This window comes from Poecilia mexicana, unplaced genomic scaffold (genome assembly GCF_051168715.1).
Source record: "Poecilia mexicana isolate PSO_F unplaced genomic scaffold, ASM5116871v1 scaffold_2, whole genome shotgun sequence".
NCBI lineage: Eukaryota > Metazoa > Chordata > Actinopteri > Cyprinodontiformes > Poeciliidae > Poecilia > Poecilia mexicana.
Genome location: NW_028263371.1, coordinates 52754296 through 52770975, shown reverse-complemented (window position 1 = coordinate 52770975; position 16680 = coordinate 52754296). Strand labels below are relative to the sequence as shown.

The 16680-nt window shown below is 45.1% G+C and overlaps 1 protein-coding gene and 1 pseudogene across 1 annotated transcript in view; one reads left to right on the top strand and one right to left on the bottom strand.

The window, feature by feature from the left end:
- Window positions 1-16680, bottom strand: part of LOC106908850 (heat shock 70 kDa protein 12A-like) — a 43366-nt gene that overhangs the window by 8470 nt on the left and 18216 nt on the right. Inside the window, exons 7-9 of the mRNA XM_088002874.1 lie at window positions 11983-11998; window positions 9771-9992; window positions 9529-9700 (exon numbers count right to left, since the gene is read on the bottom strand). Coding sequence (XP_087859000.1) covers window positions 9529-9700; window positions 9771-9992; window positions 11983-11998 — 410 coding nt within the window. The remainder of the gene's footprint in view (window positions 1-9528; window positions 9701-9770; window positions 9993-11982; window positions 11999-16680) is intronic.
- LOC148160933 (zinc finger MYM-type protein 1-like) lies at window positions 757-2267 on the top strand (annotated as a pseudogene).

Here is a 16680-nt window from a genome sequence, read left to right as displayed (position 1 = left end):
AAAGTACTGTTTTTATGCTGTATGTTTTAATTAAGCTTGATGGTTAGCTGATAAAAGACTGTTCCAAATTGTGTTTTTACTATTTGTTACATTTCATAAATAGTAGAGCTGTGATCAGAATTTATATATTCACTTTATGTAGACATATCCAAGTCGTGGCGTGAGGACCCAACTCAGCCAAGGCATGAGTCTTTTCCAAGAACCTTCCAAGGGGGAGCCAGAAGGAGCTTCAGAAATGAATGGTACGATGCACACCCTTGGTTGGAATACTCTCATCTGAAAGACTCTGCTTACTGTTTTGCTTGTCGACATTTCTCACTCCCTGACACGCCAACAACAGTTTTTAGCTCATTTGATGGTTACCGCAATTGGAAAAAGGCTACCTTGACAGACAGTGGATTTCTTTGTCATGCTCGATCTGAAAACCATCTGAATGCAATGTTTGCATGGACTGAAAACAAAAAGAGGATTTTAAGAAATACTTCAATGCTGGAAATGATTGACGAACACAATAAAATACAAGTGACTGAAAATCAGTACTACATTAAAACATTAGCTGAGGTTCTTGTTCTAACTGCGACAGAAAACATAGCCCAGCGTGGTCACAGGGAGTCTACCGACTCTGAAAAAAAGGGACTTTTTCTATCTGTGCTAGATTTGCTGGGTAACCATAATGTCGTAATAAAAAAAGGCTTGAACAACAAGCTAAAAATGCTAAGTCCACAAGTAAAACGATCCAGAATGAAATACTTGAATGCTTGGCAGGAATGGTTAAAGAGGAAATCATTCAAGAGGTCAAAAAGAGCAAGATGTTCAGAAAAAAGAACAAATGTCCTTTGTCCTCAGATACTACTACAGTGGTTCATGAGAGCTTTCTTGAATTTGAAGTGGCAGAACACATGGATGCTGCTGCATTAAGCAACAAGATTATAAGCTTCTTTGAAAGACACGGGTTAGAGTACAAGGAAAATCTGGTTGGTCAGGGCTATGATGGTGCAGCAGTCATGCGTGGGGCACATGCAGGTGTCCAAGCTAAAATCATAGAAGTAGCCAACCATGCCTTCTATGTTCACTGCAGTGCACATTGCTTAAACCTGGTCATAGTGGACTCTGTAAAAAGCGTGACAGATGCTGGGAACTTCTTCTCCTTATTAGAGCAAATGTATGTTTTTATATCTGGCTCTTATATACATAACAAATGGCTGGACGTGCAGCGGAAGATGTTTGATGGTGCACCAAGGGAACTTCATCAGCTAAGTGACACACGTTGGGCTTGTAGGCACATAGCATGTCGCAATGTTATGGACAGGTTGCCTGCAATAGTACAGGTGCTTCAGGAGATTGCTTCTGAGAAACATCCACAAAGAGCTGTTGAAGCCAGGGGGATTTTGGCTCAGATGGATCTAAATTTTGCTGGTTGTCTGGTTCTGTTTCGAAAGGTCTTGAGTGACTCCAAATTTTTATCAGACATGCTCCAGTCTAAGACAGTGGACCATTCTAAGGTGGTTGAACTAATTGAATCACTTAAAGAGATACTGGCTCAGTATCGTAATCCTGACTCTTTTGAAGAAATGTGGCATGAAACACTTGAGTTATGTCAGCGCAGTAACATTGATACAACTCAACAAAACCCAAAGAGGTCAAGACTGACAGCAAAGGTGCTTCAAGAAAGTGTCATTTCCTCCACCTTGGGGCAGCATGTAGTTCCAGATAACAAACATGCTTTCCGTATGTCTGTCTATTATCCAGTTCTGGATAACATGATTGGAGAAATAGGGAGAAGATTTTCTAACACAAATTGCAATATTATGCAAGGTGTGCAGGCACTAAATCCATCTAGTCAAACTTTTTTAAAAGATGAGGCTGTTTTCTTATTGGCTACAGCCTATGATTCAAATATTGAGAATCTCAAACATGAGTTGCATCAGGTAAGGGTGCTGTTGGAGAAGAAAAAGAGAAAAAAGGAATGTCCTACCACTCTGATGGAGATGACCCAATGGTTGGACCAATACCAGGACGTTTTTTGCGAGTTGTTCAGGTTATGCAAAATAGCTGTCGTCTTACCAGTGAGCAGTGCATCCTGTGAACGGAGTTTTTCAACTCTCAGAGTCATTAAGACCTATTTGCGGTCAGTTATGACAGAGACAAGACTCTCAAGTTTGGCTGTACTCAGCATTGAATCAAAACGAACAAAATCTTTAGATCTTGATCAATTTGTAAAGCGTTTTGCTGTGCAGCATGGAAATCGGCGTATTAAGCTGATATAGAAATGACCTTAACCTTTCATTAATCTGCATTCTCAGGGATTGTTAAAGCTCCTAAAATAATAATACATATATACTTACTAAGCAGTTAACGGTTGGTTGGATGGATGATGTATTTTGAGTAAATAATAAAAGTTTCAGTTTTTTTAGTATACATTTTTCTCTACTTGATGCATCTATTCTCACGTTGTTTTAGGAGTGCACAGATGTTAACATGTACATTTTTTTCAGTAGGTTACCTATACAAATGCTTAAGTACTGGACTGTTATGATTTCTGGGTGTTTGATGTTTGATATTTTTTTAATTGCTTTTGTTTCAATAAGTTATTCATAGTTTTGCCTTAATTATATTTAAGTTCATGGTTGGCTTTGTTTCTTGTTGGTTTCTTGTTCTCTTGTTCGTTTTTGGTTGCTTTATGATCTTGTCCATTCTGTGTTATCTCGTGTTATGCCCACACTGTCATTTTGGTTTTTGGGCAATAAAACTTCACCTGTATTTCTGCTGCCTGTGCTTTGGCTGTTGCCACCCCCTGAAACATCCTTGCCACCCTCTTGCCACCCCACAAATATTTTTCTAGATCCGCCCCTGATGCCAGGGGATCTACCACTCTTTAGGCTCATCAAGGCAGTATGCAGTTCCTGCAGCGTGAGTTGAGCCTCCAGCTTTCGATCGGCTTCAGCATCCACCTGAGGAAGTCCTTCGTAGAAACCATCGCTCACATCCGGATTCTCCAAATGTTCACTCTTAAAAAGATCTTTGTAGAAACTGACAGCAAACTTCCTGATCTCAGAAGAACCTGAGATGGTAGAACCACAGTCAGTCTTTAGGGAGTGAACAATCTTCCTTTGCCCATTCTTTTTTTCTAGTCCAAAGAAAAAGTGAGACGGGGCATCCATCTCCGATACACTTAGGAAGCGTGATCTGACCAAGGCTCCTTTGGCTGCTGTGCCCAACAGGTTGGCCAGAACGGCCTTTTTATCTTTGAGGGAAGTTAAAAACCCTCGGTTTCCTGTAGACGCCGCCAAACCCTGCAGCTCTACTACCTGAGTCTCCAAGTCCCTCATAGATCTGATTATGTCTCTAGTGATACTGCGAGTGAACTGTTGACACAACTGCTTAATTTGACATTTACCATAATCCCACCACTGTTGGATACAAGAAAAATCTGATTTAGATTGTTTATGACTGACCCAGAAATATTCAAAAGCTTTTCTAAAAGCTGTATCATTCAAAAGAGCGGTATTAAAATGCCAATAGACACTCTGTATACGGACATTTTTAATAAACTCAGAGCAACAAACCAGACAGTGATCAGAAAAACCAACAGGAATTATTTAACAATTTTTAAATATATTCAAATGATGTTTAAAAGCATAGATACGATCCAATCTTGCCAAGGCTAAAAGATTATCTTTAGAATGACTCCATGTATACTGTCTCTGATTCCTGTTGAAATCTCTCCACACATCTGAAAGGTCAGAGGTCGCAGTCAGCTGCCTGAGCCTCCGAGAGGATTCAGCATGAGGTTCTAAGTGGTTCCTATCAAGTAACGGATTCTCAGTGCAATTAAAATCTCCACACAAAAACAAATAATCATTATTATCACTACAGTCATTTACAATGTCACCTAAAGTATCAATAATACCATTCTATCAACCCCTTTAGTTGGTGCATACACATTAAGAAAAACTATTTTTCATATTTGGCTTTAACTTTTAATAAGTGACCTTCAATTATTTCCTCTGCTTCACAAGAAACAGGAAAAAATTCCTAGAAAACACAATCCCAACACCGCCACTGCAACTGGACTTGTGGCTAAAAAAGACCTCCCCTCCGCACTCCTTCTTCCAATCACACTCATTATCAGCAGTGCTGTGTGTCTCCTGAAGTAACATTATATCAATGTTCTTTAGAGCCATGAGTCTTAAAAACTCAGCCCTCTTTTCTTCATTTCTGGCACCATTTAGATTTAAGGTGCCTATTTTAAAGTCACACATTGAAATGAAGAAACAAAAGAAAAGACACAGAGACATGTAAAAAATGTCTCTAAATGTCCTCATCTTCATCAGCAGTGAGTGTCTGACTTTCAAAATCAGTTTCTTTAAGCGATATATTTCCTGATCTGTTAACACGTCATCAACAAAATGTCCAGTTTTCTTTGTTAAAACCCGAGAGGATTCAACAAACCATTTTAGATCTGGAAAATATTCTTCAATTTTAATCATCCTGAGTCCTTTAGATTTTTGCAAAAACTTCTTAATTGCAGCAGGAGGATACAGATTCTGCTGATCATGGCTCAAAGAAAAGCTACTATCAGACTCCAAGCTGCTCTCCTGCTTTGTTTGCTCTCTGAGCTCTGAGAGCTTTAGTGCTGCTGTTAGCAGGTTCAGAACTTTTCCTTTTCTGAGAGTTTCAGCAAATCGTCATCAAGCATGCTTTCATCTTCACAAAGGTTTTCACAAAAAATTTCATCAGATCTTTTTTCCTCTGAATCTGCATCAAAACTTCGACAGATTGATCATGTATCATCTCACCATCAGTGGTAACAACTTCTTAAAGCGACCACAAGTAATAGAAGATCGCTCCTCAGGCTGTTCCTCTACAGTTACAATAGAAGGATCACCAGGATCCCCGGCTTCAGTAGCATCAAGACCCGCACCGACAACCGCCGGCGCCCTGGCCAGCCCCGGCATCATCTCGGCCAGCCCCGGCCTGCCGCGGCATCATCGCGGCCAGCCCCGGCATCATTGCGGCCAGCCCCGGCCTGCCCTGGCATCATGGCGGCCAGCCCCGGCGGCGCCCTGGCTCGCCCCGGCATCATCTCGGCCAGCCCCGACCCGCATCTGGATCATCGCGGCCAGCCCCGGCGGCGCCCAGACCCGCACCGGCATCATCGCGCCCAGCCCCGGCATCATCGCGGCCAGCCCCGGCATCATCGCGGCCAGCCCCGGCCCGCCCCGGCCGCGCCCCGGCCCGCCCAGGCATCATCGCGGCCCGCCCCGGCATCATCGCGGCCAGCCCCGGCGGCGCCCCGGCCCGCCCCGGCATCATCGCGGCCAGCCCCGGCATCATCGCGGCCAGCCCCGGCCCGCCCCGGCGGCGCCCCGGCATCATCGCGGCCCACTCCGGCGGCGCACCGGCATCATGGCGGACCGCCCCGGCCCGCCCAGGCATCATCGCGCCCAGCCCTGGCATCATCGTGGCCAGCCCCGGCCCGCCCAGGCATCATCGCGCCCAGCCCTGGCATCATCGTGGCCAGCCCCGGCCCGCCCCGGCATCATCGCGGCCAGCCCCGGCGGCGCCCCGGCATCATCGCGGCCCACTCCGGCGGCGCCCCGGCCCACCCCGGCGGCGCACCGGCATCATGGCGGCCCGCCCCGGCGGCGCCCCGGCCTGCCCCGGCATCATTGCGCCCAGCCCTGGCATCATCGTGGCCAGCCCCGGCCCGCCCCGGCATCATCGCGCCCAGCCCTGGCATCATCGCGGCCAGCCCCGGCCTGCCCCGGCATCATCGCGCCCAGCCCTGGCATCATCGCGGCCAGCCCCGGCGGCGCCACGGCCTGCCCCGGCATCATCGTGGCCCCCCCCGGCATCATCGCGGCCAGCCCTGGCGGCGCCCCGGCATCATCGTGGCCAGCCCTGGCCCGCCCTGGCATCATCGCGCCCAGCCCCGGCATCATCGCGGCCAGACCCGGCCGCGCCCCGGCCCGCCCTGGCATCATCGCGCCCAGCCCCGGCATCATCGCGGCCAGCCCCGGCCCGCCCAGGCATCATTGCGCCCAGCCCCGGCATCATCGCGGCCAGCCCCGGCCCGCCCCGGCATCATCGCGCCCAGCCCTGGCATCATCGCGGCCAGCCCCGGCCTGCCCCGGCATCATCGCGCCCAGCCCTGGCATCATCGCGGCCAGCCCCGGCGGCGCCACGGCCTGCCCCGGCATCATCGTGGCCCCCCCCGGCATCATCGCGGCCAGCCCTGGCGGCGCCCCGGCCTGCCCCGGCATCATCGTGGCCAGCCCTGGCCCGCCCTGGCATCATCGCGCCCAGCCCCGGCATCATCGCGGCCAGACCCGGCCGCGCCCCGGCCCGCCCTGGCATCATCGCGCCCAGCCCCGGCATCATCGCAGCCAGCCCCGGCATCATCGCGGCCAGACCCGGCCGCGCCCCGGCCCACCCAGGCATCATCGCGCCCAGCCCCGGCATCATCGCGGCCAGCCCCGGCCGCGCCCCAGCCCGCCCAGGCATCATCGCAGCCAGCCCCGGCGGCGCCCCGGCCCGCCCAGGCATCATCGCGGCCAGCCCCGGCCCACTCCGGCATCATCGCGGTCAGCCCCGGCGGCGCCCCGGCCAGCCCCGGCATCATCGCGCCCAGCCCCGGCATCATCGCGGCCAGCCCTGGCGACGCCCCGGCCTGCCCCGGCATCATCGTGGCCAGCCCTGGCCCGCCCTGGCATCATCGCGGCCAGACCCGGCCGCGCCCCGGCCCGCCCTGGCATCATCGCGCCCAGCCCCGGCATCATCGCGGCCAGCCCCGGCCGCGCCCCAGCCCGCCCAGGCATCATCGCAGCCAGCCCCGGCGGCGCCCCGGCCCGCCCAGGCATCATCGCGGCCAGCCCCGGCCCACTCCGGCATCATCGCGCCCAGCCCTGGCATCATCGCGGCCAGCCCCGGCGGCGCCACGGCCTGCCCCGGCATCATCGTGGCCCCCCCCGGCATCATCGCGGCCAGCCCTGGCGGCGCCCCGGCATCATCGTGGCCAGCCCTGGCCCGCCCTGGCATCATCGCGCCCAGCCCCGGCATCATCGCGGCCAGACCCGGCCGCGCCCCGGCCCGCCCTGGCATCATCGCGCCCAGCCCCGGCATCATCGCGGCCAGCCCCGGCCCGCCCAGGCATCATTGCGCCCAGCCCCGGCATCATCGCGGCCAGCCCCGGCCCGCCCCGGCATCATCGCGCCCAGCCCTGGCATCATCGCGGCCAGCCCCGGCCTGCCCCGGCATCATCGCGCCCAGCCCTGGCATCATCGCGGCCAGCCCCGGCGGCGCCACGGCCTGCCCCGGCATCATCGTGGCCCCCCCCGGCATCATCGCGGCCAGCCCTGGCGGCGCCCCGGCCTGCCCCGGCATCATCGTGGCCAGCCCTGGCCCGCCCTGGCATCATCGCGCCCAGCCCCGGCATCATCGCGGCCAGACCCGGCCGCGCCCCGGCCCGCCCTGGCATCATCGCGCCCAGCCCCGGCATCATCGCGGCCAGCCCCGGCATCATCGCGCCCAGCCCCGGCATCATCGCGGCCCGCCCTGGCGGCGCCCCGGCCAGCCCCAGCATCATCGCGCCCAGCCCTGGCATCATCGTGGCCAGCCCCGGCCCGCCCAGGCATCATTGCGCCCAGCCCCGGCATCATCGCGGCCAGCCCCGGCATCATCGCGGCCAGCCCCGGCCGCGCCCCGGCCCGCCCCGACATCATCGCGGCCCGCCCCGGCATCATCGTGGCCAGCCCCGGCATCATCGCGGCCAGCCCCGGCCGCGCCCCGGCCCGCCCCGACATCATCGCGGCCCGCCCCGGCATCATCGTGGCCAGCCCCGGCCCGCCCAGGCATCATCGCGCCCAGCCCTGGCATCATCGCGGCCAGCCCCGGCCTGCCCCGGCATCATCGCGGCTAGCCCAGGCATCATCGCGGCCAGCCCCGCCTCAAAAATCCACTCACACCAACACTCCCGTCTCCAGCTCTATTCCCTCAGAGAGAGAGAGAGAGACAGAGAGAGAGAGAGAGAGAGAGAGAGAGAGAGAGAGAGAGAGACTTGGTAAAACTGACCTTCATGGGAGAGTTTAAGACCAGAAACTCTGGTTTCATAAAGACTCGGTCCACAAAAGGTCTTATATCCGAGATTTATAAGAAAATTTGATGGACTCAAGAAAAACGGAAGGAAACCAGGAAGTCTGCCTCTGATTGGTTAAAATAAAATCATCATCAAGATGCTGAGACATCGTCTCAAACATGAACTAATACTGGAAAACTCTCCATTGTGGCTGAATTAAAATTATTCAGCAATAAAGAGTGAAGCAAATTTCCCCCTCAGTGATTTAAAAGATTTATTCCCAGATTCTGGGCCGAGGTGAAAACAATCAGTTATTAGATGGAGGAAATTAGAATTTGTTAGGTTGGTAAAAGATGTGGTGAAACATTTATGAACAAAAATGTAAAACAGTGATTCTGGAGGACCAAACAGGTCCTATGGATAAAGCACAACATTTTAAGAAAATATACACAAAATATCCATCCATCCATTTTCTGTTCATCCTTGTCCCTAGTGGGGTCAGGAGGTCATAGTGCCCATCTCCAGCTGGTGACCTGTCAGGGCACCAGAACCTCTGATGACCCCATGACCTCTTCCTTTCTCTTCCTTTGCTAAGAGGCTAGTTAGCTCTGGTTAGCTTATGTTATTCTTTAGTTTTTTCTTCTTTTTATTCGTAAGCTGCTCGTCACAACCATGATGTGTCAACACAATAACTAACAATTTACAAAACTTTGATGACATTTTGTGAAATAAAAGCTTAATTTTGGTAAAATGTAAAGATTTCATGGACCTGATGAGCTACAATATGACCTCCTTCAGAATAACATCATATAAATTGAGGTAGTTTGGCTTTTTGTCAACTCCATCAGATTTTGTGTCTCTTTCGGTGAAATTGTTGTCAAATCTCACTTAAATCTGCAATTAACACATTTTAATGTATTTTACATAAATTGCATTTCTTCACATGTATCAAGTTTTTATTTTACTCACTAGTTTGTCACCTTCAGTTCTGTATCAACTCCGTCAGATGGACTTTTTGTTGTTTGTTTTAAATATTATTTGTTTCTTGAGAAGCATTTGTCTTAGTAAAAATATCACTAATAGGGTCATTAAAATAATTTTATATTTATTTTTGTCAGATGGTGATGACAAAGTTCTGGATCAGGTCCATTAAAAATTTAATTTTCAAAATAAATGTTGCAACTGGGAGCCTGCACCTTTAGCATCTTTACATTTCCAAAACATTATTTGTCATATTTGAATAAATAAGCTTGAGGAATAATTAAAAATGGGGAAATTTAAACCCATTTTGTCCCTATTCTCAATAATCAAATACTTTTACATGACTTGCTTCAATTCAATTAGTCCAAACGGATCATCTAGAGAATCCATTCATATATCACACATATCCTACAAACAGACTAAAACCTGTTAAATGTTTGTCTGCCAGACGTTACAGATCCACTCAGTACCGTTCCAGCTGGTATCAGGTTCTGCTGCTCCTGCAGGTTGATCCTGTGAGTCTCTGCTGTGGTTCTGTGTGATGAAACCATCAGGTTGAAGCTTCAAACACCAGGTCAAAGCTGCTTCTGACTCCAGAACAAACATCAGTTTGTCTTTAGTGGCGTCTGTTACAAGACCAGCCTGGAGGAGAAACCAGAAGTCTGATTCTGATGAACATTTAGAGATGATGACTCTAAAAACATGATGTTACCTGAACTGCAGATTTTATCATGAACTGTTTATGGAAATCCTCCCAGGTGTCAGGAACAGTCAGCACCCAGGTGAAGTCAGATGCTGTGAACTCTCCTCCTTCTGGATGAGATCTGATGGTTTTCAGAGCATCGTCCTTCAGGAACCTCAGAACTTCTGTAAAAACCTTCAGGGTCGACATCAACTTCATGTTGGCTGTGAAGATTCCCCACCTCCAGTCGTCCTGTCAACAGGTTTCAGTCTGTTAGTTTGTGTTCATACCAGGATAGTTTATCAAATCTACTCATGATGAACTGCTGCAGTCTTAAAGTCAGTTCAAGCAGAAACTTATTCCTTTAATGAGCTGAACAATAGTTTGATTTAAAGATGAAATAACAGATTTTACTGGTTAAAAACTAATCAGATGTAGATTCTGTGCTTATTTAATTTTAACTGTTGTAAATGGCTTTACAGTTCAATTTTAATTTAAATAATTTGTGACTGACTTTTATTTATCAAGCTCAAGTGATGAAAGTTGGGAAAAGACAGATTCACTTGGAGATTAAAAAACACCAACACAAAACTGTGTAATAAATCCTCCACACAAAAACTCATTTATTTATTTATTTTACTATTTTGTTATTGTTGTTTTTTAACAGCAGCTGCCAATAAAAGTGAAAGTTACAACCTGGACATGATTATATGAGTTATTTTACCAAGAAATCAGTCAGAAGCTGTGAAAATGATCAGATCTGCTTCTCTGACTGCAGTGACGCTCCTGACAGAGGAACAGATTTTCACACAATCGTCTGAATCAGTTAATAAACTTTATTATTCATGAGATAATTTGCATTGACCTTTATGATTGAATATGGGAGAGTAGAGAGCAGAACCTGAGGAGGAACCTTATGGAAACATGGAGGTGCAGCTGTGATTTATAAAGGGACAATTGCTCTGAAGTGTGCATTAAAATGGTTTTATAAATCAAGATTATTTTTTTTTGACATGGGACATTTTTGGATTTTGGGCATATGTTCACGTTTCGTATGATTCCTATGGATTTTTTCTTATGACACCTTAGGTATAAGTTCTGCTTTTTCTGTTCAGAAACTATTAAACTAATGGCGTCACCTGGCGCAGTGGCGCCCCCTAGGCAGGTTAAAGACCTCGATATGAACATGAGTCTGAGTCCTCGCTACCTTTGCTGCTTGTCTTTCCCCACTTCCTGTCAGATTAATGTTGAATAAAGATCAGCAGTGGGAAAAAAGACAAAACCTATTAGACTGAAATGAAAGAGATATTAATTAATATCTATATTTATAGGGACCCAGTGGTAAAACCTATTATGTTAAACTTTGTTTTATTTCAATCAATCAATCAATCAATCAATCAATCAATCAATCAATCAATCAATCAATCAATCAATCAATCAATCATAGCTATAAAGCATCCTTCATGTGGAGCAGCTCGCTGGGAACATAATAAAGGATATTTCTGAACTGGGTTTGAACCATCAGGTCTCAGTCTGCAGGTCCAAATATCAGAGATGTGAAAAAACTAAAACTTCTCATCTCTGGGATTCTCTCTTTTTCTCCCATCTCTGTTAGAGGCTGGTGGATATTAAAAGTGATGAACTTTCATCTTTTTTCACTTCCCTGGACTAGTGAGGGGAGTCATTGCTCCTATTCTTTGGTTAATTTCTTGATAAAATAATAATCAAAATGCATTTTGTTCTTGATTGACTCAGGGTTTCACCTGAAGTAAAACTTATTTATTTCCTTAACAACTTGGTGTCTAAAGTGGTGGAGGCAGAATTCTGACTGAGCAGAGATTGTGATATGTTTCTCCTAATCAGTCTGGAAAATGTGTTTTCGAATCTCTGCATGGTCAGTAATCCATATCCGACGTTTTTGTGCTCCGGTGAAACAGTTTTAATTTTGTAATTTCTAAAAGTAAATAACTTTAGGCTGTTGGTGTGACCTCAGGGAAAGAGTCAGTGTTTTGGGTAATCACTGCAAAAGGTGCATTGTTTATCTGCTTGGTTGACTTTTGGGAGGCTTATAGGAAATTTCATTTGTTTAAACTTTTCTACTATGTTGAATTTTGGGGATTCCCTTCAATAGGGAGTCCAGGTGTGTCTTTGCTCCTTCTACGCCGTGAAGTTAAGGAAGGAACCCGGCTTGGAAGACGTTCCAGCTGTATAATAAGAATCCGGATTCGATTTGCCCTGATACTTTCCCTGACAGTTCACTATCAAGTCTGCAATCAGAACAGCATTTTGGGCCTGTATAGCTTGCATGCATGAACAGAGAGTCCTAACTGAATTCTGGAGATCTGGAAATTTGTGGAACGGTGTGGATGCTTGGCCAGCAAATCCACCTGCATTTTAAACAGGGATTCTGTTCGGTTCCACAGTTTCCTGCTTGGCCAGTCTACAAACAAAACATGGGTGACAAAAAGTTTTTGGTAAATCTCAGATGCAAATTTAGGTCTAAATAGTAAAAAGGGGGAAACAAACTTAATTTTTCAGTTTCTGCATAAATGATTTTGCAAATAAATGTGAGGGAATGAGTGTGTATGAGTGATGTTTGTGCACAAACTGTCTGTGGAGCGATTCTGTTTTAGTGAGTTTTTTTCATAATTAAGTTTTCTAATATTTTAAATGTTCATGTCTGAGTCAGAAACCCAGAATCCCCCGGGACTGGATGTGGAGCTGACAGAGTTTGAAGCTGTGCAGAGTCGAGCCGAGGCTCAGAGAAAAGATCGGACCTCCTCCAGTCCTGGAGGTTCTGGTGAACATGGACAAACTAAGGAATGCTGGGACAGATTTTCCAAACTTGTTACAGAACGAAGCGAATTAGATCATAAACATAAAAGTATAATCAAAAACATTGTAAAGGCTTTGGTAAAGAAAAAGAGTTTAAAGAATTAACTCAGTGTAGATGTAGAATAAGGCAAACTGAACATTGATAAAAAGGTTTTTAAGATCTCAACATCATAGGAAGACAAATTATGAATAACATAAAAATATATGAATGTATTATTAACAACATAAATACATAAATATATGAATGTATTATTAACAACATAAATACATAAATATATGAATGTATTTGAGTAATTAAGTTCATTCATAGAAACAGGAGTGAGAATTTAAATTAGAAATGCCAATAATATCAGCAAGATTATGTTTAAGTTTTAATGTTATGGTGTGTCGACAAAACAGTAAAAACTTGGATTTTTCTTGATTAAATTTTAGTGATTGATGAAACTGTGACAGAGATTCAGACAACAACTGAGACTAACTTCAGTGTTAAAATGTTGTGATCTTTTGGTGCTCTAACTCTGCTGTTAATATGAATTAATATGAACAAATTAAGCTGAAACATACTAGTCTATAAAACACTTCATTTATGTATTAATAAGAATACAAAACAAATATAATGTTTTAACAAGAAAGGACAAAAGGCTTGTGACAAAGTGGGCCGAGCATTTGGTGAAGGATTGATGATTGGTGACAGGAAATGAGGAGTTGATCAGCTGTGAGGTAGAAAGAGTGAAGAATAGACCTGATCTGATGATGTAGCTGATTGTGGGGGTGAGTAGAGGAGTGAGGATGGAGAGGATGGAGAGGATGGAGAGGATGGAGAGGATGGAGAGGATGGAGAGGATGGAGAGGATGGAGAGGATGGAGAGAGAGAAAACAGGGAAGCAGAAAATTATTCTAACTCTGAAGAAATGTCACGCAGTGGAAATTTGTTTTTACTTTTGAAGTGTGGTTTTTGAGTGTTTTCGCTGCATGTTTTGTTTTTTATTCACTGTGGACTCCGAGAACTAATAGCTGATTCCAGTCACCTGCGCGGGGTGGGCGTGGCCGTGGGCAGCATACCTGGAACCTGCAAGACGCTGGCAGTGGCTTTTAAAAGGCAGAGGACTTCGCGTTGGGGAGACAGAAGAAAAAGGGGAATCCAGGAAGGTTCGTGACGGAGGACTGCGACCCCGAACGAGCCAGTGGTTGGCAGCAGAGGATACAATCAGTGGGAACGACGTGTCGGACCGTCAGCGGGCAGAGGGGGACTCTGCCCTGGTCAGTAAGTAACGTTTCCACTGATTGTCTGCAGGGACCCTCGCTGGGACAGATAAAACATCCGCTGTTCAGCGATCGCTCTCCTGGCCAGGTGTTTTTGTCCCAACAGGACGGCAGCGGAGCAACTAGAGTGGCTGGAACGACCACAGGAGGCGGCGGCGCTGGGGCCGCGACTACAGGCTGGACGGAGCGCAGGATTCGCCGTCCTCACTGGATTTTGTGGATGTTGGCCCTCTTGGACGATTTTAGTTTATTCTGATTTGGACATTTTAATATTTTTATTGTTGTTTTTGCACAAAGAAAGAAAACGGAGCATTTTATTCCGTTGGGGAGGAAAAAAAAAGCTAACTAACTGAATTGTCCTCCCTTGGTGTTGTTACTGTTTCCCTCCTTGTTGTCTGAGAACCCGGGGCTATCAGCTGATGTTAAGCTGGGCTCTGACAGAAACATAAAACTAGTGAGAGAAGAAGAAACTATGAAGTAACTGACAGACATGAGACTGAATTGATAAAACAAAACACACATAATCCTCACACTAGAATGACCAGAAGCACTAAGAAGGGCAGAAGTAGACTCTGACACTAAATAAATAACTTTACCTAGAGGAAGAAATAACCAGCATAAACATAACTAGAAAAACTACAAGGGACTGAAATGAGAAAAGAAACAAATAAAATCCCAACTCAGAGTCTGAACAGGAGCCTCAAACTATCTAAAGTCCAGTAATTTTCCCTTTATATAAAGATTAACTATATAAAGATTCATTTATAAAGATTAATTTATCAAATTCATCAAACCAGGAAGGTTGTGTAAATTTGATGTTACCTTGGGCAGATTCTGAGTTCTGAGCCTTTTATTTTGAGCAAGGAATTTGCATAAAGAAAAAGAAAAACACATGAACTCCCTCTTCATGAGCTGAATCTTTAAAAAGGATCACAGGGTTAGCAAACTAAAATACAGTCATGCTCAGAACAAATTAATTTTTGAGCAATCTCTCAAAATGCTATTGGATTATGTTATATGTGGCACTGAAAGGAGATGAATGATGATTTTATTAGCGTTTAGTATAAAGAGCAATTTCAGGTTTAAACTCTTTGATGTAACAGATTTACCAAAATGCTTGTGGATTTATGTTGTGTAAAGTAAAGTGGACATTGTGATTGTCATCACGGGAAAAAATCTGATGAGAAATATTATTTAAGACATGCAGAAGTTTGCAAACTAAGATTCTGTAAAACGTTTGAGCTGCATTTAGTTGCATCTACCATCTCTTACTTTTGAATTAAATGAATTTAACGAGTTTTAGATTTTGAACTTAAATGTGAGTTAAAGAAAGATAAACTTAGAGTGATAAGTTGTGTTGACTCTTTAGTCTAAAATCCAAGAGTTGAATAAACCAGTTTTTGAGTGAGTTTAAAAACTGAATGAAGAAAAAGACTAAAGTGGGAACTATTTCCCAGAATGCTTTTTGTTTCCTGTGTTGCTCTGAGTGAGATGGACGTGTTACATTGATCTGACTTTATGTTGGAAAGGAAAATGTTTATTTTAAAGCCTGAAGACAATGTCCTGGTTCTCACTGAATGTTTGAGTAGAAATCATTGTGAAGTTTAATAAAAACATTTACCAGGTCAGAAATGAAGTTCATTCATTTTGAAACTGGAGTTTAAATTATTCTGAAGTAAATAAGTAATTATTTTGACTTGATAATGTGAGTGAAGTAATAGAGAAAAGTTTTTGTTGCATGTTGTGAAGTCGTTGTTTAGTTGAATTGAAGCTAAAACTCACAATCAGGATAAATTAACTAAAAAAACAATGTTTGGACATCTTGTCTTTTGTTGAATCAACTTCATAAACTTTTAATTTCTAAGTTAAAACCAATAAATATTTCTTGTTGACTTGAATCACGTTTTCAAAGCAGCAGATGAGCTTTCATTTTCCAAGTTAAATCACTTCCAAATGTTTTGCAGTGTAACATAGATGATGTTTATAATTGAAAAGAAAACAGCTATTTTTCTACAAAACTTATGTAGATTTGATTTATGAATGCCAAAATAGTTCTAAAATAAAAGTCTTTTATAACAAGTATTTCATTTACTGCAAAGTTTTTGCTGTTTTTGTTCAGCCTTTTCCATTTGTGTAGAAAAAGGTCAAATGTCTTCAACCTCAAGTCATTTCAAAGTTTACATGGATTTTATTAAACTTGATAACTGTGAGGTTAAAGGATCTGTAAGGTGATTGTTGAAGCATTTATGAAATGATAAGATTGTTCCAACAATTTATGGTTATGAAATTATTCAGTAGAGATTTTGTAGTGATAACTGTTCAGGGTTTGAGAAGAGAAAGTTATGGGAAAAGAAACAAACTGGATTAATTACTGGGAAGAATCAAATCTGATAACGAAGGTTTTGGGGAGGATTTTTTCTCCCTTAGTGAAACTCCTTTAAACCGGGTTTGGTTCAGGGTCAGAGAGTTTTATTTTTGTACGAAGCCTGAGAGAAAGACGCCTTAGGAAGCAGGAAGCTGTAGATAAAAGAAGAATTGTTATTTTTAAACCTCACCTCTCTATATAACTTGGTCTGTGAGAATAAATGGTTTTCCTATTACTATGATTTTCATAATAATCTAAAATGACAAAGACTATTTCAGAAAAGGTACTTAATTTAGTGCATATTAAATTTTAATAGAATAAGAATCTGAAGTATTGTTGCTCATGTAATTTTCAACACTTCAGAAAGAAAAATTAGGGGGAAGAACAAAAGCAGTTTGTTTGTTTGGTTTGCAACTAAAGTTGTTTCAGAGGAAAGATGGACAGTAAATTGTTCACTCAGTTTTTCAGTCAAGCATG